The 26,500-nt window shown below is 36.0% G+C and overlaps 2 protein-coding genes and 1 long non-coding RNA gene across 5 annotated transcripts in view; 1 reads left to right on the forward strand and 2 right to left on the reverse strand.

The window, feature by feature from the left end:
• LOC137638270 (tyrosine-protein phosphatase 10D-like) overlaps nucleotides 1–26,500 on the forward strand; it is a 372,144-nt gene that overhangs the window by 259,409 nt on the left and 86,235 nt on the right. The gene's annotated exons all lie outside the window — the stretch shown is intronic.
• LOC137637315 (uncharacterized) lies at nucleotides 4,565–6,886 on the reverse strand. The gene is made up of 3 exons (XR_011043549.1): nucleotides 6,715–6,886; nucleotides 6,143–6,307; nucleotides 4,565–5,262 (listed from the first exon to the last, which is right to left on the reverse strand). It is a non-coding gene; the product is annotated as an uncharacterized lncRNA (long non-coding RNA).
• Nucleotides 12,474–17,688, reverse strand: LOC137631725 (NACHT, LRR and PYD domains-containing protein 10-like). Its single transcript, XM_068363618.1, has 5 exons — nucleotides 16,702–17,688; nucleotides 15,393–15,516; nucleotides 14,234–14,393; nucleotides 13,471–13,666; nucleotides 12,474–12,713 (listed from the first exon to the last, which is right to left on the reverse strand). The coding sequence occupies exons 1-5, from the start codon at nucleotides 17,686–17,688 to the stop codon at nucleotides 12,474–12,476; spliced, it is 1,707 nt and encodes a 568-aa protein (XP_068219719.1).

Raw genomic sequence — 26,500 nt, forward strand, 5'->3', positions numbered from 1 at the left:
AGTCACACACAAATCGAGGGGGGAGACTCCCAACAGTGTGCCACAGCAAAAGGCAAAAAGACAATTAAAAATAATGTTCGGCTTACACAGAAACCTTTTCACACATTTCTAGCTTTATCTTACAACAACTACTACATATCATTGCACCTTTTTTCCCTTTACCCAGATTTACAAATGCATATCTGGGATTCTTATTCATTAATTATAGGAAGAGATATGAAAAACAAAATCTAAACCGACAGAATTTGAGAGACGGCTTAAAAACAGTTGTCTGACAGGTCATTAGAACTACCTCGTTATGTTTCAAAAACCGTTATAATTGAAGGAATTTGTTCTCGTGCAAATGCAAACATTTCTTCATTTAAAATCTGAAAAAATTTTATTCACATTTTACTTAACTAAACAAACCAGTCTTTTTTTTTTAATAGGAGAAGCTCAGAATAAGCTAAACTACTGTTCAAAGGGAAAACAGTTTGAATTTGCATCAGAACAGATATGGATTTTTAAAAGTTTTCAACTTACTCAGAACAACAGTTGAAATTGTTAACATCAGTTGGTGGAACAGAGGCAAAGACTCTCCATTTCAATCTTCAGCCTTGACCAGTCCTATGTTTGAGTCAATACAATAGGAAAATAAGCTTTAACCATTTTTCCATTGAATGCGATAACACTTCATATTAACCCTACTCCACATATGTGTAATTAAAATGGTTTGACTCCAATGATTGTGACAATAATAGATTTATGTTCAGTTGTTTAATAATGAATAGATTTTTACTTTTAAGCGACAGGAATATCGTAGAAAAATGTGTAGTATAATAACCTAATAAAGGAAAAACATGAAAATAAATATAACTGACAAAATAAATATTTTCCACCAATATGCCTAGTTTAACAGTAATTTTTCTTTTCTTTAAATCCCAAGTTTAACAGCCATAATTTTTTTCTTGAAAAACTCAAATTTAACAGTCATATTTTTTTTTCTTAAAAAAGGGAGGGGTGTGACCCCCGGTAACCCGAACACTGGGTTGGATTGTGCTTTTACCTACAAGACAAGGTTAGCATTAGCATTGCGTGACCGACAGTGCTCTTCCTCCCTCTCAGACTGCTCAATAGTCAATTACCTCCCTGGAAAAACTGTGAAATGCCCAGTTCCATTCAAAGATCCTATCATCTTTTTTAATAAACTGAAGATTGGTTACTGACATTAAGCTTAATGAATATATATTGTACAAGTATAAAGAAAGAGTGCAAGAATATTACATTGAATCTAATCAATAATATTAGATATATAGATCAGTGGTGCTGCAGTCTTATAGTGCCTACACAAAAGCTGCCAATTCTGATATCCAAAACTTTTTTGAATTCTCCGAAAGGCTTGTCAGTTGATGGGATTGGGGCATTCAACAAGGGTAATGTCTAAACCTTATTTAACACTGAGACATTAGTTGCAGAAAAGTACGAATTCAAACCAGAATAACTATACTATTTAGAATAGAGTTCTTTGTCCACAGTTATGAGGCCTCTTAAGACTGTGTAGGCGAATGGTCAGCCAGTAGCCACGCAAGGAAGAAAGGACACCATGATGATTGTGGCCACTATAAATGTTATAGGGCAATCCCTCCCTCTTGATGTGTTTGTAGGACTACAGGTAATAGAGAGACCGTGGCCACCTGTGAATTTTTCAGTAAAATTTACTCCGACTTCAGATGGAGATGTCTTAAATAGTTGAATGCTAAACTTAGCAGTAGCCATTCATGATCCATCTCCCCTACACCCTGTTAGTTCCTGGTTGATGCAATGGTGAAACAATGTGTTCATTTCAACCCAGGGACGTCCACTTACCCTTCCACTCCAGACCAATCTGCGCAGTTGACCTCTAGGAGTGTCAGGCCATTTTCAAATGCTGCTCTTTGTCCTTATGGAAAGGAAAGTAAGATGGTACAAGCCTGCACTCTGATTGAAAATGAGAAGCCCATCACAGATCTAAGAATGAAGGCAGAGATGAGGAAGAAATGGTAAAAAATGAAGGTATCGTCTGTAAGGAAGACGTTGCGAGAGAAGAAACTGTGTGTAATGCAAAGGAAGTCTGTCCAGGTGGAGGAAGAATCGTAATTTATCATCAGGATTAGGATAGCCTAAACCCATGTACATAGATTTTATTCTGTTTTGTTCTGGTTGAGCTGAATAAAGGGTGATGTATTAGTGTGCATGTTTCCCAGGTCTTGACCATCACGGAGGACAGGAGGTTAATCTTTCATTCCACTGTACGAAGTCAGTTCTCTCCAAGGACACCTTTATTTTCCCTACCAGAACACTGTAAGAGCGTCTGTTAACCCCCAAGGGTGTCACCAAGAGACAGGCTGACCTGATTAAAATTTAACCACCTCTGATTGTCTTCAATATGCACTTATGAACCTGCAGTATCCTACAAGATAAGGTATATACTTAAATGCATATATTATATTGCTCAAAAATAAGTTTTTGTATCAAGATTTCTAGATTTTATGACCTTCAAAAACAATGGTCGATGTTCTCTTACTTCCCAGTTCATGTTCCTCATATATTTTTATGTGCAAAATGTGCCACATAATTACTGAGTTGAGGATTTATGAGTATACCATATGTGGGCTAAGCTGTGTAGTTTTTTGTGGGTACATTGTGCCCTCTTTCTACTATTAAATGAAATTCTTATGAGGGAATACCTAGTCATAGACTGGCATTCCTCTTCCTTGCCCTAATAAGTAAGTATTTTAGTAGATATAGTCCTTGTTTCTCAGGGCAGTTTGGACCTCCATCATCGCAATCAGTTAAAACAATAAATACAGACACACAGAGTTACTGTTTTGCATTCTTTTATATGAATTACATAAGTTACCTGTGTTTTGATATCTGTTGGAATTGCACAAATGCCATCAGTAAGCATACGAGATGTATTGGTTGTCTGGTGCCCATAGATGGCTGGCAGGGGCAAGTTATCATGAATGAATTACCAGTCAAGTTGGTGTATAGCTCTTCTTTGAACCATTTTACCTCCCATCTTACTCCCAGTAACTTTGAGCTTACTATCAGTAATGTAATAATATAAGAAAATTTAAGCACCTTGAAACTGTATTTCCTCATTTGATGCATAAATTGGTAAAATTGGTAGGAGTGTTTACTTAGATTTACTGCCTGATACAAAATGAACAGATCAAATAAGTTCCCCTTATTTTTGAACGAGGATTAGTATTGAACTGGACACCATAGTCAACGGGTTTAAAACAGATATATTTAACAAACATAAATGTTGTAATACCTTGAATTTTGTATTTTATCCTGTATGCTAAAGAAACTATTAGTCCAAATCAGGAGTCTATGAACTGGGAGCCCTGTGTATTGTGACAATCTGATTACTGAAAGAAAATGTTGGTGCAGCATCCCCAGATACACTGCTTTACATAGTAGAAGAGAAAGCCAGTGTGTTGAAAGGTTGTTTTATATTTCTAGTGTCCCTGTAATTTATTAAAATCAATATGGAATAACATTTAGAGAGAGAGAGAGAGAGAGAGAGAGAGAGAGAGAGAGAGAGAGAGAGAGAGAGAGAGAGAGAGAGAGAGAGAGAGAGAGAGAGTGTACCATCCTCCACCGAGACTAACAAAGAAGCGGGACTTCTCCTCTCTCAGCAAACACATCTAAAAGGTCATCATCACGTGACCATCACATTGTTACATCGTCCGTTGCAGTAACGTCACATTTCTCTGTGACATCAACTCAGATCTGTTGATTAGAAACAACAAGGAAACGAGGAAGACAAGTACACTTGAAGAATCCCCCCACCCCGTCCTTACCATATATGCATACACTTTAACTAATGTCCTTATGATAGTAATAAAAGGTTTATATAAAAAACAGTTAGTGTTAGAGGTAAATCTATTGTATCAACAACATCATATTATCAGTATAATGTCTAAATATCAGTAAAAATGAATAGTGAATTATATAATCAGGTGCAGTGCATAAATTGTCCATATTAACACAAATAAAAATTATAATCCAGGTTATTTATCAATATCATATAGGAATATATATCAACAAAATGATATTCCCCAAATAACACAAAATATACATTAAAACTATTTGCATTCCATGAGCAAGCATTAAGTGAAAATCAGAATTCAAGGAAGGGTATATATAGTACATTAGATTATATGTTAATAAAAAAATATTGCAGAATGTTACAAAAAAATATAGTTTAATAATAAAAACAGTACGTTCAAATTATGTCGTGAATGGGTGTCGAGTATAAAAATAGTATATTCATATTATGATGTCAATGGATATACAGTATGAAAATAGTACAATTATATTATGTCATAAATGGGTATACATTTTAACAATTTGTAAAATCAAATTATGTCGTAAATGGTTATACAGTATGAAAATAGAACATTCCAATTATTTTGTAAAATGATATACAGTATAAAGAGAGTACAATGTCGTAATGGATAGTATATTGAACTTATTTTCTTGAAAGATATGCAGTATAAAAATAGTAAAATCAAATTATGTTGTAAATGGGTATAGGGTACAAATATAGTACATTCAAATCATGTCGTGAATGGGTATACGGCTTAATAAATAGTACATTCAAGTTATGTCGTAAATGGGTATACAATGTAAGAAATAGTACATTCATATTATGTCGTAAATGGGTATACAGTATAAAGAATAGTGCATTCAAATTATGTTGTAAATGGGTATGTAGTACATGGGCCCTGATGTATATTTAGAAAAGTGCAATTTTGTGGAAGGGAATAGCTATAGTATGTGATGAAAAAATACAATCTATAAAGGCTATGAATACTGTATGTATCAACATAGAATATTATAACAAAAAGATTATACAGCACTAAGATATTTGGGAAATTTTGAAGGAAAAATTTCATGTCTTCTGGTAACAGTGAAAAAAAAAATATAATAAATTTTCTAAATCTCCAACGAATTTTAAGATTGTGCATTTCACCAAATGCAAAGGAAGAATCAAATCAACAGTACTTTGGATTAGGGTAGAATATTGACACTAGCTTTGTTTCTCACAAACAGTTACCCCATTGAGCAAGTGGGAAATAAGGGTCATGGGGCATAGACAGAGTTTGAAGTCTGAGGACAGGAGTCAGCAGGTGGAGAGCCTCATACTACAGGACCTTCCGGGGGCACTGTAAACCTTATCAGAATCTGGCATTGGACTATTGTGGACTTCTCTCACTTAGGATCAGATTCCTGTGGAAAGAAACAGGATTTTAGGTTGAGAAGATAGATTTTTTCTTTGAGAAGGTATCAAAAGTTATTACAAAGCACATGGATTTTAGGAATGTATTTATAGGGGTTCTAAAAAGTTTTTAATAAATAGGTTGACTATGACAACAGGAGTGCCCAGCTCTACAGAATGGACTGAATGTAGAGACGAACAGAAAATAATATGAGTAGTGGAAATGAAATTCCTGAGAAGAGCATGTGGAATGATACATGATAGGAGAAGACCTGAAGACCTGTTGTTGAGATTGTGCACGTACAGGTGGACAGAAAAGCAGGTTGGAGAAGGGGGTGAAATGTACACTGATGTGCTGGTTCTGTACCAAAATACATGTTCTTTATTCCTGGAAATAAGTGATCAAATTCTGAAAAGAGTCAAGTATTCAAGTTCACTGATCACCATGCACTTTGGGCCATCATCATCATGAGGGATATGCTTCAGGGTTTCATTAATTTCATCTTTCACTTTGGGAAGAGAAACTAAAATATATGAATGTTTCAAAAAGATTAATTCACAATTTTTATGTCAGCCACAGTAAAATAGTTTCTTGCTAAATATATTGCTTTAAGTTATTATTGAGTAATCATATCTGTACAGTAGCCAATTTACTGATAGGAAGGTCGCCTTTATATCTTTACATATTAACTCATTTTATTATGGAGAGTGTGTATGTGCTATTAATGAAATAAAGAGTATTTTGTTTTCATTATACTTCCTTGTAATTATATGAATATCATTTTGCTTCCAGGGTAATCCCTTAATTCTATTACATCTACCCTTAATCCATTATTAAGGTCGTTTCACTTGTGTGCTGCTGATCAAAAGCAAAGCTCTAATGGTACTCACCTGAAGATTGTGATTAAACAGGAGATAGAGTAGTGAGTTCTTTTCAGGTCTGATCAATCAAGAGGATCTAATCACCTAAGTGGATTCCAGATGATTTGCTGGGATGAAGATGTCCTCGTCTTGCTTCTCAAGGAGACTAGACTACTCTTCTTTGATTATGTGAATCTGCAATTAAATGAAGCTGATATAAAAAACTTCTCATAAAGTATATAAAATAGCAATTGAAAGAACGGATCCTCAAAACGGATCATATCTTTCAGTTTTCACATCACATTTATGATAGAACAATGTTCAAAAGGAGATATTTCATATTTATTTCAATAATCTTCAGAAATTTCCATTTAAAAGGACAATCCGGAATCAAAATTGCTCCTTCATTCTAAGGCTCCTTCATTCTTGTGAATTTGTCACAAGAAGAGGAAAGGGGAAATATTAATTGTGCATCAACCAAATCGTCCAGAACTAAATCTTAAGAAAAATATAGAAGTTGAAGAGAGGAGGCTCAGTGCAAAGAAGTGGAAGATGACTCTAGAGAAGGACAAAGTTAAGGAATGGTTGTGTCTGGTACTCACCGACATTGATCCGAGACGAGAAGTGAAGGAATTAACACTTTGAGAGATGACCTGCTTTTCCCTGAGGTCAGACTCTATTTCTAGTATGCAGATAATGTCTGTTGTTTAGGTACATTGCCTGGACCTTCCAGTCATGCACAGGCACTAGCAGTTTTGCAGCACATAGCAAAAATTCCTTAAGACAATATTTGAAGATATTGAAGCTCATCCAATATATCTCCTGAAAACATAATAAACAAGAACAAAATATTTGTAGAAAAAATATATGTTAAATGCATCTTGCTTAATGACTGAAGACAAATCAGTCAAGCAGAATCCATATAATGAAACTATTGAAAATAGGTAATTTTCATAGTTTTTTTTTAAAGACAAAAGTTGAATGTTTGAAAACCGCTAGTTAATCTTCACTTCTAATTATGATTCAGAAACAACAACTAAATTTAGGGTTAAACAGATATAATACATCAAGTTGCAGTTATTTGTAGACATCTGGAAAATAAGAGGAATAGAATCCTTGTTCATAATTACTTATATGTTCCTCTCTGCATGTCTGTCTGTCTGTCTGTGCTCCAGAAGTGAGACTTCTAATTTCTTTCACCTTTGTTTGTGATGATATAATAAAAAAAAATACGTTCTATTTCCAAGAAAAAATATAAGAGGAAAAATTGATATCAAATTAAATACAAACAAGTACTGTGGTATGAAAAGGTTCTAACATAGTTCTAATAAAATAGATTTTCGAAGAAATATTATTTATCATGAATAATAGTACTGTGGTATAAAAAGGGGTTCTAATATTGTTCAAATGTAATAGATTCTTAAAGAAATATCATGATAGTAATGATGACAATAATGATAAGGTAGAAAACTTTGCAAAAGTTACCCAAAGGAAAGTAATCTTACCTATTCCATTCAATTTAATAAGAACAATAACTGCGGATATTTTTCTTCCCCTCAATTCATTTATAGTAGAAACTCCAAAGTCTTTTGGTTAAAATCTTACTTCATCTTTTTGTCTCTTCTGCAAAGTCTCTCTTAGTTCTGTTGGTCCTTCTCCTCTCATCAGAAGTTGACTCAATGGGTCTGACTGACTCTGGTCTAACATATCAGTTTCTTTCGTTAAGAGCAGTAACTACAAATCTTACATTTTTATTCAATTGATTAAAAGAAGTAACTCCTTATCATACCCGTTTGACGCAATTCATTAAGAATAGTAACTCAAAAATCTCACCTCATCTTATTATGCTTTTCTCCAATGTCAGCTTCAGTTCTGCCTTCCTTCATTTTCTGATAAGAATTTCACTTCAAGGGTCTGACGGACGCTGGCCTAACATGCCAGCTTCTCTTAGGTCCAACAGATGAGGAACTGTATCTCTCTGCATCAGTCAGCCAGTCAGTCAGTCAGTCAGTCTTCGGTTCTATCAGTTCATCTGATCTGCAATAGGAAACAGCATCAACATATGAGGCCATTACAAAGTTCAAGTGTTTTACAAAAGATCAAATCTTTGCAATAAAAAGATTAGTGTGATAACCCTTTACTTGGATCCTTAATTGCAAAACTAAATAGATTTACTATGATAATATGATTCCTTAGCAGCAAAATGGTCCATTTTAACATGTACATCCAAAGAAAAAGTTATACTTTTTGATAAGTTTACTTTAATGTTCAAACTAATCAAATACAGAACAAAGAACTCACCTGTCTGAAAAGTTTTAAGATCACTTTTTCTCTTTTCTTTTTTGTTGCATGATATGAGTCCTTTGAAGGACTTAGGTAAGAATTATGTCTTCATTTACCTCCAGAGAGAGAGAGAGAGAGAGAGAGAGAGAGAGAGAGAGAGAGAGAGAGAGAGAGAGACTTCTTGCTGAAGAGCTTATGCTTACAGATTCCGTCCAGAGCTTTGAGGGAAGATTAAGGACATATCAGAAGACATTATCAATGTAAGATAATATTGAAAAATAAAATGTTAAAGGTGATGAAAACAACATTTGTTTTCATTCAGAGATTTATTTCTGATGATTTCCACTGTTACTTATTACCTACCATCGCCTCTACTATCATCAGCAAGACTTGATTATCATGAATAGATGTTAGACAATTTATAGAATGAATCTTTGTACATTCAAGTCTTGCAGCATTTTGCTAAGAATATGACATGATATAAGTCATGCAATACTTTGTCACTTCAAAAAAAAATAGTTGTATTGAAATGATTAAAGAAAAACAATCTGTGTATAGATATAAGTGAATAGAACAAACAGGAGATTGAATATAACAATAAACATAATAAAAGAAGTTTCCTAAAAATAAGTTTTTATGAAAAGACGTTGAACTTTCCCTAACATTTGTTATTGTCAAGTAGATGTCTGAGACATGATTAAACAAATATATCAAACACATGCACAAACACACACACACACACACACACACACACACACACACACATATTATATATATATATATATATATATATATATATATATATATATATATATATATAATATCACACTCCCTTACAGAAACGACCTTTATAATCTGAGAGTTCATTTTTTAACCCTGGATAGGTACGGTGGGTCGTTTGCGACCCCGAGCGTCAAAAAAAAACAGGTTTTTCTCACGTGACTCACCCCCGTGACTGAATTTGTGGGTGATCGACCTGCAGGAGGTGTCTCCCCTACACGCTCTAGTAGTGTCCAGATGTGCATTGCTGTAGCTGTACTCCTTCCCCGATTTCTGAGACGCGTCGGGGTCGTTCGCGTCCGAGTTTACCCTTCTAGGGTAGTTTGCATAATTATCAAAGTTATTAAGTATTATGAAATTGTCGTAGAATGGTGCAACTTGTATAGGTTATCAGTTGTGGAAAGTCTTGGTGGATTGTTTGGCTACCATGTGCATGTTTTTTTTTTTAGTTAAAATGTCGTTCATCACCACGAGGACCATTTTACCGCGAGTGCCCCTTTTTCATTTTTTTTCATTTTTTTGCCAAGTCATTTTTCCGTAAGATATTGCCAAATAGTGTCGTAAAACTTTTGCTTGTTTAGTGTTGGAAAGTGTGTCTAGATGATCTGGCTACCCATGCATGACTTTGTTTTTGTCAGAATCGACGTAGTTATTGGTATATTGGGTATTTAACTGCGGTTACCAATTTCTGTTTTTTTTTCAATATTTGTAAAAATTACTACGTAGTAAGGAATTGCCGTATATTATTCTTTTTTTTTTCATGTTTATGTGTTAGAAAGTGTGCCTTGATGGTTGGGCTAACACGTGCATGTCTTTTTTTTTATCTGAGATGTCGTATATTAGAATGTCGGGCATTTTACCGCGAGTTTCCCTTTTTCATTTTTTTTCATTTTTTTGCCAAGTCATTTTTCCGTAAGATATTGCGAAATAGTGTCGTAAAACTTTTGCTTTTTTAGTGTTGGAAAGTGTGTCTAGATGATCTGGCTACCCATGCGTGATTTTGTTTTTGTCAGATACGACGTAGTTATTGGTATATTGGGTATTTAACTGCGGTTGCCAATTTCTGTTTTTTTTCAATATTTGTAAAAATTTACTACGTAGTAAGGAATTGGCGTATATTATTGATTTTTTTTTCATGTTTATGTGTTAGAAAGTGTGCCTTGATGGTTGGGCTAACACGTGCATGTCTTTTTTTTTATCTGAGATGCCGTATATTAGAATGTTGGGCATTTTTCCGCGAGTGCCCCTTATTATTTGTTTTGCATTTTTTTGCTTAGTCATGTTACCGTAAGGAATTGGCAAGTAGTGTCGCAAAACTTATATTTTTATAGTGTTGGAAAGTGTTTCTAGATGATCTGGCTACCCATGCCTATTTTTTTTTTAGCCAGATATGGCGTATATATAAGTATGTGTTCGATTTTCCTGTGATTGCCATTTTTTCGTTTTTTCCCTTTTCTTTCAAAATTACTACGTACTAAGGAACTATCACAGAGTAATATTTCATTTATATGTTTATTTGTCGGAAAATATGCCTTGATGGTTTGCCTAGCACGTGGCTGAAATTTTTTTTTTCTGAAATGCCGTATATTAGAATGGCCATTTTTCCACGAGTGCTCCTTTTTATTTGTTTTGCATTTTTTTGCTTAGTCATGTTACCGTAAGGAATTGGCAAGTAGTGTCGCAAAACTTATAATTTTATAGTGTTGGAAAGTGTTTCTAGATGATCTGGCTACCCATGCCTATCTTCTTTTTTTAGCCAGATATGGCGTATATATAGGTATGTGTTCGATTTTCCTGTGATTGCCATTTTTTCGTTTTTTCCCATTTCTTTCAAAATTACTACGTACTAAGGAACTATCACAGAGTAATTATTCATTTAGATGTTTATTTGTCGGAAAATGTGCCTTGATGGTTTGCCTAGCACGTGGCTGAATTTTTTTTTTCTGAAATGCCGTATATTAGAATGTTAGCCATTTTTCCTCGAGTGCCCCTTTTTATTTGTTTTGCATTTTTTTGCTTAGTCATGTTACCGTAAGGAATTGGCAAGTAGTGTCGCAAAACTTATATTTTTATAGTGTTGGAAAGTGTTTCTAGATGATCTGGCTACCCATGCCTATCTTTTTTTTAGCCAGATATGGCGTATATATAGGTATGTGTTCGATTTTCCGGTGATTGCCATTTTTTCGTTTTTTCCCAATTCTTTCAAAATTACTACGTACTAAGGAACTATCACAGAGTAATGATTCCTCTAGATGTTTATTTGTCGGAAAATTTTGTTTACTTTTTTTTTGATTGAATATCATCAAATTTTTTTAGCTAAAATATTGTTTTACATTTTTTTTTTCGATTTTATTTCCCTTCAAAAAAATTTTTTTTGGGTCAGAATTTTAATTTTGTAGTCGTAAAATAATCGACAATTATCCTGCAACCCACCATACAATTTTTATGCATATCCAATAATAATTAGATTAGTAAATAACACCTTGAAATTGACATACCCTTCCTACATTTCAAGTGGCAGATTAGGGAGTCTGAGTCAGTGTGGTTGGCGGCCATTTTGTGGACATATCCGAAGCGTAAGCTGCCCTATCTATATATATTCTTGTTCCCTATAGAATTTGTGATATTTTGGTATATTTTTACCTGCATAAATATCATATTATATATTAAATATATGTATTTTTTTACGGAATTTCTAAGTACTCAAAAAATTACCTTTAGATATGGCCCCTGATATAAATGTAATTTACAAAATAATGAAGATTTTTTTACATATTTCTATTTTAGGATAACATATGTTTATTCCCTAAAAAAATTAGCCACTTCCTATTTCATTTGGGTACCCAAAAAAATTCATGAAATTTGGACAAATTTTTTTGGCCAAAAAAAGTTACCCTTTTTTCCTCATTTCAGATCTTCACCTCCATGGGTCTGACTTCATCCAAAATACATCAAGATGTGTCCTAAACATTCAAGAATCAATTCTAAAAGGATTTGTGTATATATGTATAAACTTTTTTTTTATGAATTTTTATGTCAGGTCTTTTTTTTTTTCTACTTAATTTTTTAAAATATTTATAATAAATAGTTTTCTGCAGATGAGTAGTATTTATCTATACAGTTGTTTTAAGCATTCATTGAAGTTTTTTTTGGCAAAAGAAAAAAGGAGGTTACTGCAAAAACTGATTTTTCAAGAATTTTTTTTGGCGTCGGGGTCGTTCGCGTCCGAGTATACCCTTAAAGGGGTGTCCGAGGACCGTACCTATCCAGGGTTAATCTACCATCATAAAAAGGTTGATTAATATAATTCCCCGATAAGTATTGTAACACCAATTTGACCATATAAGGATAAACTATGATTATGAATTAGAATTTGGTCGCTGAAGAAATAACTCTGATGAACTTCTTCTTCTCCTCCATCTTTTTCTCCTTCATCTTCTTCTCCTTCTCCTTCTTCTCCTTCTCCTTCATCTTCTTCTTCTTCTCCTTCTTCTTCTCCTTCTTCTTCTTCTTCTTCTTCTTCCCCAGGGATTTTTACCTAAGGAAAGGTGACCTGACAAGCAAAGAAGATAACACCATTAAGAAAAAGACTTTGGATAAATTCAATGAATAAAAACAAAAGGTGATTATTCTATTATTCTCTTCATTATAGAAGACATGGGCGAAGATTATTATATTCATTATAGAGAGGAGTAATAATGATAATAAAGGAAAGGCAGAAGATGAATAAGACGAGTGTTAAAGGCAATGAGGAGATAATTGAAGGGAACAGGAAAAACCGAGATGCAAACACACATGATTGAAGATTCTGACCAAATAATAACGAACTGAATAATAAAAGATAACAGGAGATAATAATGAGATGGAAAATTGTTATATATATCAACTCTCTCTCTCTCTCTCTCTCTCTCTCCTCTCTCTCTCTCTCTCTCTCTCTCTCTCTCTCTCTCTCTCTCTCTCCGTATATATATATATATATATATATATATATATATATATATATATATATATATATATATATATATATATATATATATATATATATCTTCTTAATAATAATAACTAATAATAAAAAAGCAAAAGCATAATCTTAAAGAAATATCAATTTTGAAACTAGGCCTATAATGAATACAGTTTATTTATCCTGTCTCATCACCTACTGAAAGGTTTGGAATGTTGGTGGAAGAGAGAGAGAGAGAGAGAGAGAGAGAGAGAGAGAGAGAGAGAGATCGCAAAACACATATGAAGAAGAAGAAGTATAAAAAGAAGAAGCAAACTCACCAACAAACACCAACTCTACATCCGATGGATTCCTTTGCCTTAAGATTCATCTCTCTGCGTAAGGCTTCGTCATCTGGTCGTTCATCTTCTGGGAACTGGATGTCGTCTCTCACCCTGACTCCCTTCAAGGAGGCGAGGAGTCTGAGGATGACCTCAGGGCTCCTCGTCCTCCCCAGGGAATACAGAGGAAACCAGATTGACCAGAACGATCTGTTGGGAAGAAGAAGGAAAGGAAGAAAATGGGATGAAATGAAAAGAAATGAAAAGAAGAAGAAAGGAAATGATGTCATCCACATTTATTCATTATTTTATGCTTTTATTTTTATCTTGTTTCATTGAGACACACACACACACGCAAGCACACAATTGTTTACTTGTGAATACTTCAATATCAATGGAGAGAGAGAGAGAGAGAGAGAGAGAGAGAGAGAGAGAGAGAGTGTGTGTGTGTTCCTAATAATAAAACAAAAAAAAGAGCAACGAGGAATTAAGATTTCATAAGGGGATAAACTCCACGTACATTCTCGGCCTATATATATATATATATATATATGTGTGTGTGTGTGTGTGTGTGTGTTGTGAAAGGGTACTCTCAGTAGGCCTATATATATCCATATCTATTTTGACAGGACATAGGCCTATTTTCTCAGAGTATTGGGTAAACTCAATAATGAACAATATAATAATATGATATAATGATAATACTCTCTCTCTCTCTCTCTCTCTCTCTCTCTCTCTCTCTCTCTCTCTCTCTTATAAGGAATGATGTCTCCTCACCTCCTTGCATCCTGTGTTTGCAATGTCCGAAGGATGTCCCCAACCTTCTCGATGTCTTCTTCCTTGACGTCCTCGACATCGACATAGACTTTAGGATCCTCCTCCAAGAAAGGGATGGGGCGACTGACGCTGCTGACGTCGTTGACACTGAAGCGAATAGCTGAAAGAGAAAGAAGAAGAAGAAGAAGAAGAAGAAGAAGAAGAAGAAGAAAAAGAAGAAGAAGAAGAAGAAGAAGAAGAACGTTGAGAAAAATGATAATCAAAACTGAACATTTTCTATGTGTTTCTTTCTTAAGATTCTAAAGGAAAAGGTCAAATGGGAATAATAATAATAATAATAATAAAAACTGCAACAGCGAATTTAGAGGCAAAAGAACTAAACACAGTAGAGCAATGTCTGCCAGTGTGTCTGGGAGGTTGCGTTAATGTGTGTGCGTTTGTGTGTGCGTATGGGAGTCAATGTGTGTGTGTGTGCAAGCGACCATTTGTGTGTACGTGTGGGAGTCAATTGTAGCCGCTCGCATAAGGAATGTCATCAGTCTCCTCATGAAACCCTCACATTATGCACTATCTAAATCACCTCAACCAATAACAACTCAGCTTCATTTAATTGGCCCAATTTCATTGGCCGAAAACTTTTCACATCCCTTTCGCTGATTGGTTCTCCAGTTCGGCTAACTCCGCCCACATCCTTGTAGAGAACCAATCAGCGCAGGAAGGAGGCGGAGTCAGGAGGAGACTTGTTTGACTATGACTGGTGCTTTTATCAGTTTCCTATTCATTACAATCATGATCACAATGATTCATTTCTATCATTATTAGTGAAATCAACGCCATAGAAATGAGACATTTCCTTTTAATAAAAGGAAGGAAAGAAATTAAAACTTAACATCGAAAGCTTTTATATCAAATTCCAATCGGATGAAAAAAATATTTTCCTTTTAGTGGAAAAAATAAAACCTGATTGAGACCTCTGAATATAATGTTCTACATCTATAGAGTAATAATGATGATAATAATGATGTTAACAATGATATTGATAATGATAACAACGATATTAACAGACTGGATGACAGGATGAGGATGAGGGAAAGGAGGCCAGGTATTGTAATGTCCTTCAAAGGAAAGGAACAGAGAAAATATTATTATTATTACTTACCTAAAATTTGAATCTTTTTTGCCTTTTCCAAAGATTGACAGAAGGCGTCGAGGCTGGGATGGTCCTTGAACCTGACCCAGAGGTATTCAATATTTGGAGGGATTTGGAACGTTATGTTATACAACTGTTCCAAAGAGAAGAAAAGAAAAGATGATGATTATGATGTTGATGATGATGATGATAATGATAATTATGATGATGATGATGATGATTATGATGATGATGATTATGATGATGATGATAATTATGATAATGATGATGATGGCAACGAAAACGAAAAGTAAAAAAGAGTAATTTCGTAAAATATGGAAATTAATATTACCGAAAAATGAGAAAGTAAAATCGGGACTTTTTGATGTTTAGCCGACTTATTATGAGTCTAATTGTGACAATGATGATAATGATGATACTGACAATATAAAATATATTGTTTACAAGACTCAAGTTGATTGTTATACTAAATGTTATGAGTTCTCTCTCTCTCTCTCTCTCTCTCTCTCTCTCTCTCTCTCTGACTTTATTAGTAGGCCTATATGTGTGTGCATGTGCATATGTTTGTATATATGATCATATACCAGTGTATTGTTATAGAGATATTTGATTATTATATGTATCTTTATAATGTTCAAAATAACTGTGAAGTAATAATAACTTACTCATTGGTGAGTAGATTCTTGATTGACTCTCTCTCTTCTACGGTCGGCTCTGAATCTCCTTCGAAATGGTTATGTAGATATATCCATGATGGGTTGATGAGATGCCGGCAAAGTTGCCTTTGTAGTTCAACTAACCCATCAGTGTCATTAAGGATTATTGAGATTTCAATTTCCTCTCTTTTTGGGAGAGGGGCATCTGTGGCTCTAAGGAGGGCAATGTACGCATCAATTGTATGATCTTGAATTTCGGTGTCCTTATCAAACAACTCGAACCTCTGTGCTATCCATCTTGAAGAAGAATGATCACATTTGATATTCTTCAAGACTCTTAGCACAGAGTCTTTGTCGTTCACTCCCGACCTTACTAGGAGTTCCAGTGCCTCAATCTTGGCATCTTCTGACACCTTCATCTCGTCCCCGTCACCCACATGGAATAGGCTGATCATATGTATCATCATATTTTGATATTTGTGAAGGTTTTCGGGGAGACTCCCTCCAAGAAGCATTTCAAAGATCTTTGTAGGTGTGGCTGTGTTTACAGATTGGCCCCAGCATTGGTTTGTCAATTTCATAGGGAAAGACAGAGCTGCCATGAATTCCATTATCCCTTTATGCGGGAAACTGTAATGAAAGGAGCCTTGGAAAGTGGTCACTTTCTTCAGGAAGGCGCCAGTTAGCTCTTCGGCTGGCATTCCCAAACTATAGCAAAAGGCAGACAAATTATTGATAGTGGATTCTTGAATATTGATTTCATCTCTTTGTAATGCTTTGAATGATTCATGACATAGTTTTTCTATGGCAAGCTTAATGTGAATCTTTAAAAAAGTTGGTGGCAAGTGAGCTGTGAGCAGGTTTCTTGCCAAACGCTCCTCTAATTTTGAGCGAGACAAAAGGTAAAATTGCCAGTAGAGCTCAGCTTCAGTGGTGATGTTACTTATAACATCTGGTTTATTCATCCACAGAATTGTTACAAGAGCGAGATTTAAGGGCAGTCCCCACACCTCATGCATAGTGTGCTTTGTTTTCCTCAGATACTGCAACAATTCCTCTAATGATTGCAAGGGAGAACTGCCTGACCCCAATACTGCATAATACTTGCATACAAACTCTTCTCTCTTCTCCTTTGGAATTCCCTCAAGACTAATTGTAGACACAGTTGTGTAATCAGATTTCACCTGATTGTTGAATCTCTCCTGAAATTCAGGTCTAGTTGTCACAATAACACTAATTTTGCGGGATTTCTTCAGTGTCAAAACATCTAGGAATAATTTTGATGATTTATCATTCAACTCGTAATACCCATCTATGATGAGTAGACATTTGTAAGCCAAACACATATCAATAATTTCATTATCTTGGAATTTCTGGTGAACGTCTCCAAAATACGCCACTAACAAGTCTTTAAAAGATTCAATGGAATCCCTGCATTCTACATACAAAAGTATGGCAAAGTCATTAAGGCCTTTGATGTCGTCCCTTTTACTGAGCCAGTCAGAATTGATCTTCTTGACCAGTGTGGTTTTCCCCATACCTGCCATTCCTTTGATCAGTAAAAGTCGACTGTGATCATAATGAGGTACGTGATTCAGTATCTCCTCTAAAGGAACACTTGAGGTGCCACTTTCCCCTTCTAACTTCATTTCTGTGTAAATCTTCTCTACTGGTATGTTGGGGTTGGAAGAGATTCCTATTATTAGGTTGAGAGGATTAATGCTTTTAAATTTTTCAAGAATTTTCTTCAAACAAGGGAAGCCTTCTTCTTCCAATAACTTCATCTTTTTGTTGAAGTCAATTTCCCTTTGATATTCATCAAAGACCTCGACTCCTATACCTCCTTTTCCTATCTCTTCTATCTTCTGCCGGGTATCATCAAAAACTCTGTCCATTTCTCTCTCAATTTCTTCTTTATCCTCAGTGTTTACTACATCCCGGAAACGACAAGTTTTAAGCCCTCTTGAAGTTTTATTGTAAGTTCATATACTGTATCTATTATCCCAGAGCATCTTCCTTTATTTATCTTCGGATTGTGGGCTGTTTCGTTCCTCATATTTTTTATGTTTGTTAAAAACAATTCTGGGTCGGACCCATTTTGTTCGTGCCACTTTTTGTCATTTTTTCTAGCTAAAAGTTTAGAAAACTGAAGAAGCGCATAAATCAGAGTTATGTCCCATTAGTCGTGGGATGAAGGATTCATGAACTTATCTAGTTGATTATTATTAAGACTCTTTTTGACTTGAATGATGTTGACCCCTTGGCTTTCGAGGTAGTCTTTGAAGCTACTTGCTGGGTTATATCCAGGATTAACCCAGCAAAAGATCATGAAATAAAGAGGCTGAATGGCTTCCCTGAATATCTTCCATAATCTTACGCTTGACTCGTCAAACTCATCAATTTGGATCGAAGGAGGAAAGGTGTCTCTGTACAAAAGAGAAAATGCAATTAACCAAAAAAAAAGAATATTGATAGATATGTACTTTGAACTTATATATATATATATATATATATATATATATATATATATATATATATATATATATATATATATATATATATATATATATATATATATATATATATATATATATATATATATATATATATATATATATATATATATATATATATATTGTACCAACCGTGTATCACACGATCGTACATAAATTATTTTATGTATATTATGCTTGTATCTGCGCTCTTCCCTCGCACTAAAAAGAATCAGAACAAACAAGTCTATGTGTCGCCTATGTAACATTATCATTTCTCGAACATGTATTTTCCTGTTGCCTTGAGGTTTTGTATATAAAGGAGAGTGTTCTTTAATAATACTACTCAGTTGATTGTTTCTTGCCTTTGAGTCCTAACCTTTCTCTCGGTCTGTCACATTGGTGAACCCGGAAGTCGACTCGCTTCCACTACCTTCCACCCCCACCCCCTCGCCCCTCCATCGTTGGTACTATGACGGAATGTAAAGCAGTTGGTGCTACGGCCGCTCCATTCAAACTTTCATCGTTTGCCAGCGGAGAGGCGTTTGCTTGGTTTCAGCGCGCAGAAGTCCAGTTTTGCATCAGGGGCGTGACTCGCTCAACCACCAAAGCAGATTATGTTCTCGCGGCGATACCCGAGGACACCTTCCCAGAAATATCCGACTGGCTTTGTGAACAAGGAGACACCCCAATAGCGTATGACGCCCTCAAAACATACCTTCTGCAGCAGTACTCACCGTCCCCAGCCGCTCGTATAGCAAAGCTTTTTCAGCTCTCGCAACAACCGTTGGGGGACCAAAGGGCTTCGCTTGCCCTCAGGGAAATGACCAGTATCGCTCGCCTTCAATCTGCCGCAGACGGCTCTCCTCGTGAGGTAAACCTACTTTGTGCCCTTTGGATGCTCCGTTTACCCGGACCTATACGCGTTGCCATACCCAATGTCGATAGTTTACCCATAAAGGATTTGATGACCAAAGCCGACGCCCTTATGGACAGCCACTTCATGACCTCCATCAACGCCTCCACCCCTGATGAAGAGGATGCCTATTCAACGTCAACCGAAGCTGACATGAATGCCGTAGACATACACGCCTACCCTGTGACGTGCCGAAGCAGCGACAAAGCCGCCCACCACCCACCAATCGCTCGCGCCCCAACGAATGACTTCTAAAGCCACTTACTACCTCCCATCCGCCGCAGTTTTGCTACTACCACTTCAGATTCGGGGCAACCGCGAAGAAATGTGCCAAGGATTGTCAGTGGCCTAAAAACATGTAAGTAGGCCATCGCTCGTGGCGGTGGCCTCCCGTGTTTCTAATCTTTTCTTTTTACAGGATGCAGGAACGGGCGTGCGATTTTTGGTAGACACGGGTGCTTGTCGTTCTCTTTTGCCAAGGAAACTCTTCCGACTCTGCCGACGTCCGCTTGTTAGCTGCCAACGGATCTGCGATACCCACCTACGGTTACGAGAACCTCACATTATCATTCGGAAACGGTAAATTCAATTGGAAGTTTCTCGTTGCTGACGTCACAATGCCAATCCTCGGAGCGGATTTCCTCTCTCATATTCACCTTCTGGTGATTGTCGCTCACAGACGATTGGTCAACACAGACTCGTACTTGTCGATACCTCTTCAACCCGCCCCCTCTAACCTCGCTCTCCACATCAGCGCACCCACGGATGCCTACGCCCACCTCCTCACGTCATACCCGGAAGTTTTCCGTCCAGAACTTCGCCAAACGCCCACGGTTCCTGCCAAGCACGGTATTTATCTCCATATCAAGACAACGGGACCCCCAGTCTTCGCAAAATTCAGACGTCTGGCACCGGAACGATTGGCAGCCGCCAAACAGACGTTCGCTGAAATGAAGGAAATGGGCCTTTGCCAAAAGACCTCCAGCCCATGGTCGTCACCCTTACACATCGTTCTGAAGAAAGACGGCTCCCTCCGTCCGTGCGGGGATTACAGGCGCCTGAACATGCAAACAGAACCGGATCACTACCCCCTCACCAACATTGCCGACGTGACCTCCTACCTGCACAAAGCAAAGGTTTTCTCTACGCTCGACCTCCTGAAGGGGTATTATCAGGTGCCTATGAACCCAGAAGACATCCCCAAGACCGCCATCACCCCTCTGTTTGGTACATACACTTTCAATTACTCCTGTTTTGGCCTTCGTAATGCTGGGGCCACGTTTCAACGTCTCAAGAATGACATCTTAGGGGACCTCCCTTTCTGTGTATGTTATGTGGACGACATACTTGTGTTCTCCTCCTCAAAAGATGAACACCTCCATCACCTGCGCATCGTGCTCGACTGCCTGCAACAAAACGGCCTTGTAGTCCGGTACGACAAGTGTACCTTTGGCGCCAACGTAGTGTCGTTCTTAGGGCACCGCATCACTCCTGAAGGAGTCCACCCCCTCCCTGAGAAGGTATCAGCCGTTCAGGACTTCCCCGCGCCCTCGACCATCAAAGTTCTGCAGGAATTCTTGGGCATGATCAACTATTATCACCGTTTTCTGACAGCCATTGCCGCCACTGGAAAATTATAGTTCTCCTTTGTTTGATGGAAGTGGATAATATCTAAAGAATCAGCCAGACTATTCGCTGTATGTATAGGCGAAGGGAAAATGAACTGTAACCAGAAGACATGATCCTCTATGGCACTGCCTGGATAGTCAAAGGACCCTGTAACTCTCTAGTGATGCAATATTTAATATAAGAAAAAATTGCGGCCAATTCTAGTCCACTGTAGGACAAAGGTCTTGTACTTATCCATATTGATCTCTGGGGCTCGGCCATTTTTCATCACCACCATTGTTGACTGGGGATTTGTGATGATTTGGGATTTTTGTGTGAATGCTTTCAGCAAACCAACCTATTATGTAATAAAGAATGAACAAATTTTATTTGGCGACAGTTTTCACATTATACACACATACTCACACATCTATATATCTCTAGCCAAAGAACACTCTATGGTTTTGTCATTTAGTCCCAGTGTAAAGGTTTCATGCTACCCCCAGTTTTAAGCTAACCCCCACCGGTAACTTGAAACAGGTTTAAGATTAGCCGGGAGCTAGTTTGAAACCGGTTTCAATCTACCCCCCTTGTTTTCAGGTTACCTCGTTTTTGGTATAGGAAATAATTCATATGACACTGCACATTTGCATCATGCAATTATTGCTGACTTCGCAGTAGCAATTTGATGGTTATAATGAATAAAATCACTTTAAATGTTAAACTTTAATTATATAAAACTCAACTTCTAATTGATATACTTTTGAAACATTATTCAGTCGTTGGCCTACTATAAAGAAACCAGATAAAATTGCCACTTTTTCCAATATAGTTTCTTGGATCAGCGATGGATATTCATTAATCGGCTTTCGTCAGGAAGTATTCCTTGCGGGCAGGTACTAGCAGGAACCATCTGTGACGAAAGTAGCTTGCTGCTGAAACTCCACACCCAGATCATCCATCCCCATACAGAGCAACAGTAGGCTACTTACTGGTCAAGCACGAGAGATTGTTTATAATGTTTAGAAACATTTTGCTTTAGAAAAACTGAAAGGAGGACCTGATACTGATGTTTCTAAAGCAATTTTTTGCACAACAAAAGCAATCAATTCAAGCAAAACAACCATCACAGTCAAATGAACAGTGACGTAGTTTTGAGCAATGGTTCTGTAAGCAGTTGTTACCGAGTATATTCCCATCTTTCATAATTGTAATGGTAACGCATCTTATCATAGAGCAAAATTAGATAAACATCCAACATCATCAAACAAAAAGGCACTAAAAAAACAATGGCTCATGAAAAAAGCGTATCACCATGAGACAATATCTTGAAATGGCAACTTTTGAAAATGGTCAAGGAATACTCTGAATATTGATAAAGCTTTCGTGATTGCTCAAATTGCAGTTGAAAATGGTCACAAGGTTATTCGTCTACCTTCATACTATTGCCAATATAATACACTGCTACGCATTTGAGCACAAGTGAATACCTATGTTGCGAAAAAATTAAATTCAAAATGGTGTATTTTGAAGGAATCAGTGCATTCGGTGACAAAAGAGAAAAAAAATGGGTAAATACCATAAAACACATCAAAAAATTACAGGAGGACGATGAAAAGCAAAATGTGGTGATCGATAAATATATTGATTCTTCAGCATTAAGTCTAGAGTCCTCTGATGAGGAATTTTCTTTGAAACTGTTAGTTACCATCTATATCAGCAAAGAAGTTCTGGTCTATGTCCATAGACTACTTTCGAAATAAAGTATATTTTTAAAACCTTAAGAAAAATTTAAAATTGGTAATAGGAATAATGAAAACTTGATTCATATTCGAAGTTAGAGTAAGTTGAGAATAAATTGATGAAATATTCTGAAGATCTTGGCATTGAGTGAAACACTTTGTAAGGGATTTGGCAAGGAAATCTTATACCATTGCAGTATCTATTGATCTATCTATCTATCTATCCATCTATCTATCTATCTATATATATATATATATATATATATATATATATATATATATATATATATATATATATATATATATATATATATATATATATATATATATATATATATATATATATATATACATATTCTTACGAAGCTTGTCTAGTGTAGAGTAAATCTCATAGTTAATCAATACTTTTATTAATATACATTTATATTGTTTTCATTTGTGCATTGACGATATGATACCCGGCCCGTAAAATGATGCCCTCTCATGTATATATAGAAATTTTATGTAAATTACGAAAGATTTTCGTTGTGAATTTCATTGTACTTTTATTCAAGTTTATAAATGGGTATTTATGTATTTTTTTTTTTTTTAAAGAATTAACTTTTTTATTCTTGTATGTTCGCTACGAAGTCTTAAGTTGTCTATTTGAAAGTATTGTAGGGTTCGTGTGAGATAGGAACAGGGGCTTAGGTAATTTTCTGTTATATTTTATGATATAGTGTATCATGTTTGAGAGAATTTCAGAACGTGTGTTTTGGAATGTTCTTTATGACAAGTTTTTGAAGGTTCATGAATACCCTGTGAGAGGAGGTTATCTCTATTTTATTTCTAGGACAATGGGTGGGCGGAGCTAGCCGACTGATAGAGCTGTCTGTGTCTGGTGTAGTATACGTGCAGCGTTTGGTGGATTAATGTTAGGCAACTTTGATGCTTGGTACACCCCTATGCTTCTGGATTTAGAGAAAATTTCTAAATAGTTGATTCAAGGTTTGGTTAAAATCAGAGACAGATAGACATAGAAATCGAGATAAGACTGCAGCATTCCCCTCTCTCTCCTTCACGCTAGCAAACCAGTGTAGTTTTGAAGTGTTCATTACGTTTTTGTGTCCTCTCCTAAGAGATTCTGTGCCCCAAAGCGAATCGTGTGTCACGCAAGACTAAAAGGTGATTTTGAATTCGTTGTATTTGGGTAAATGTTGGCATTTTGAAACATTTTTTTTAAAGGTCCCTGTAGGCATGATAAGTTTATTAAGTGATCTGGTTATTATTATTATTATTATTATTATTATTATTATTATTATTATTATTATTATTATTATTACTAGCAAAGCTACAACCCCAGTTGGAAAAGCAAGATACTATAAGCCCAAAGGACTCCAATAGGGAAAAATACCCCAGTGAGGAAAGGAAATAAGGAAATAAATAAATGATAAGAACAATTTAACATTAAATCATTCTAAAACAGTAACAATGTCAAAACAGATATGTCCTATATAAACTATTAACAGCGTCAAAAACAGATATGTCAAATATAAACTATAAAAAGACTCATGTCAGCCTGGTCAACATGAAAACATTTGCTCCAACTTTGAACTTTTGAAGTTCTACTTATTCAAATACTGATTAGGGAGATCATTCCACAACTTAGTAACAGCTGGAATAAAACTTCTAGAATATTGTGTAGTATTGAGCCTCATGATGGAGAAGGCCTGGCTATTAGAATTAACTGCCTGCCCAGTATTATAAACAGGATAGAATGGTCCAGGGAGATCTGAATGTAAAGGATGGTCAGAGTTATGGAAAATCTTATTCAACATGCATAATGAACTAATTGAACGACGGTGCCAAATATTAATATCTAGATCAGGAATAAGAAATTTAATAGACCGTAAGTTTCTGTCCAACAAATTAAGATGAGAATCAACAGTTGAACACCCTACAGGAGAACAATACTCAAAACTAGGTGGGAGGAAAGAATTAAAACACTTCTTCAGAATAGATTGATCACCGAAAATCTTGAAAGGAAAGAGTTTCTCAATAAGCCAATTTTTTGTGCAATTGAAGAAGACACAGACCTAATGTGTTTCTAAAAAAATAAATTTGCTGCTGAGAATCAAACCTAAAATTTTAAAAGTCATACTAATTTAAAGAAACATTATCAATACTGAGATCCGGATGTTGAGGAGCTGTGGAGGATTAACTTTATTTTAATTTATTTTTTTTGTTTTGCCAAATCAAGAGAGAGAGAGACAGACAGACAGAGAGAGAGAGAGAGAGAGAGAGAGAGAGAGAGAGAGAGAGAGAGAGAGAGAGAGAGAGAGAGAGAGAGAGAGTTGTTTTAGTATTGTTAAATCGAGACATTTTATTTGCTTTAGTTTTGTCATTAGAGAGAGAGAGAGAGAGAGAGAGAGAGAGAGAGAGAGAGAGAGAGAGAGAGAGAGAGTGTTTATTTACTTAAGTTTTGTCAAATCGCAAGAGAGAGTAAGAGTGTTTATTTGTTTTAGTTTTGTCAAAGAGAGAGAGAGAGAGAGAGAGAGAGAGAGAGAGAGAGAGAGAGAGAGAGAGAGAGAGAGATAATTTCATTTGCTTTAGTTTTGTTAGATCACGCGTGCGCGAGAGAGTATGTGTGTTTGTGTGTGCGTGTGTGAGTGTGTTTGTGTGTCCGCGGTGCGCGCCGAAGAACAAGGGTAGTTAGCGAATGATTGTTTGTAGTGGGAAAGACTGTCGGTATATTTGAGGTTATTTGTTTACCTTTTTAGCTAGGTTAGGGCGGTAATGAATGTCTTTGGCGAAAGCATTGGATATTTGACTGTAGCAGTAGTCGGTTATGTTTTTTTTGTTCTTTGAAAGCCGGCTGTGAAGTGATTTTTTTATATTCTGAGTAATTACTGTTTTTATTTATTTTTGTTAGGCGCGTTCATGAATGATAGAAAGTTTATTGTTTATCTTTGATTATAGTGCGATAGTTTAGTTAGTTGGGAGTTTTCGTAAGCGTTTTTTTCTTTTTATTGCAGGCCGTAATTCCTCCTTTGGATTCCTTTAGACTCCTTGGAGTTTTAGTTTGGCCTGGAAGGTGGTGTTTGCCAGCCGTGTGTATTATATTGTATATGAATAGCTTGATGATGACGACCCGGACCGGACAATGAATGTAGGAATAGACTGCTGAAATACAGAATTTTTGAACGTTGATGACCCGGCTATAAAATACGGATTTCTCTCACGACAATTGATGACGACCACCACCGCTTAAGATTGCACGGTCGAATTGGCTCTACGATAGTGTTGGCCAGTGCCAGTAGGCTACAATTTGTGCAAGGACTGTTGCGTGTGAACCAAGAGGTTCTCTTGGTTTGGCATTAAATTTTTCGTGTGTTGCAGAATATGATTGGTGTTTAGTATTAAGTAATTTATTTAGTTTTAAGTGTGCTTTTGGTACTGTGCGTGGACTGACGGTGTTGGGTATATTAAAGGGATATTGTTTTTTTCGATTGTTGGCGAGTTCTCGGTACCCTCGCGCACCGATATATACAGCAAATTTTGTGTGTATTTTTTGTCTATTGAATTTATGATAAATTGTGATTGTTCCTGGTTTATGGCATATGGTGGATGGTTGGTGATAAGTGATTTGTTTTAGTGTTAAGTCAGTTTAATAATTTGTGTTCTGTTTTTGGTTGCGTTAATATAGTTTTAAGGCTATGTTTTG

This window comes from Palaemon carinicauda, chromosome 3 (assembly GCF_036898095.1).
Source record: "Palaemon carinicauda isolate YSFRI2023 chromosome 3, ASM3689809v2, whole genome shotgun sequence".
Taxonomy (NCBI): domain Eukaryota; kingdom Metazoa; phylum Arthropoda; class Malacostraca; order Decapoda; family Palaemonidae; genus Palaemon; species Palaemon carinicauda.

Coding starts and splice junctions, on each gene's coding strand:
- LOC137631725 (XM_068363618.1), bottom strand. CDS start 17,688: ATGAAGTTAGAAGGGGAAAGTGGCACCTCAAGTGTTCCTTTAGAGGAG. Junction 14,394..15,392: donor AAAAAAGATTCAAATTTTAG/GTAAGTAATAAT, acceptor TTTCTCTTTCAG/CTATTCGCTTCAGTGTCAAC. Junction 12,714..13,470: donor AGGAATCCATCGGATGTAGA/GTTGGTGTTTGT, acceptor ACCTTTCCTTAG/GTAAAAATCCCTGGGGAAGA.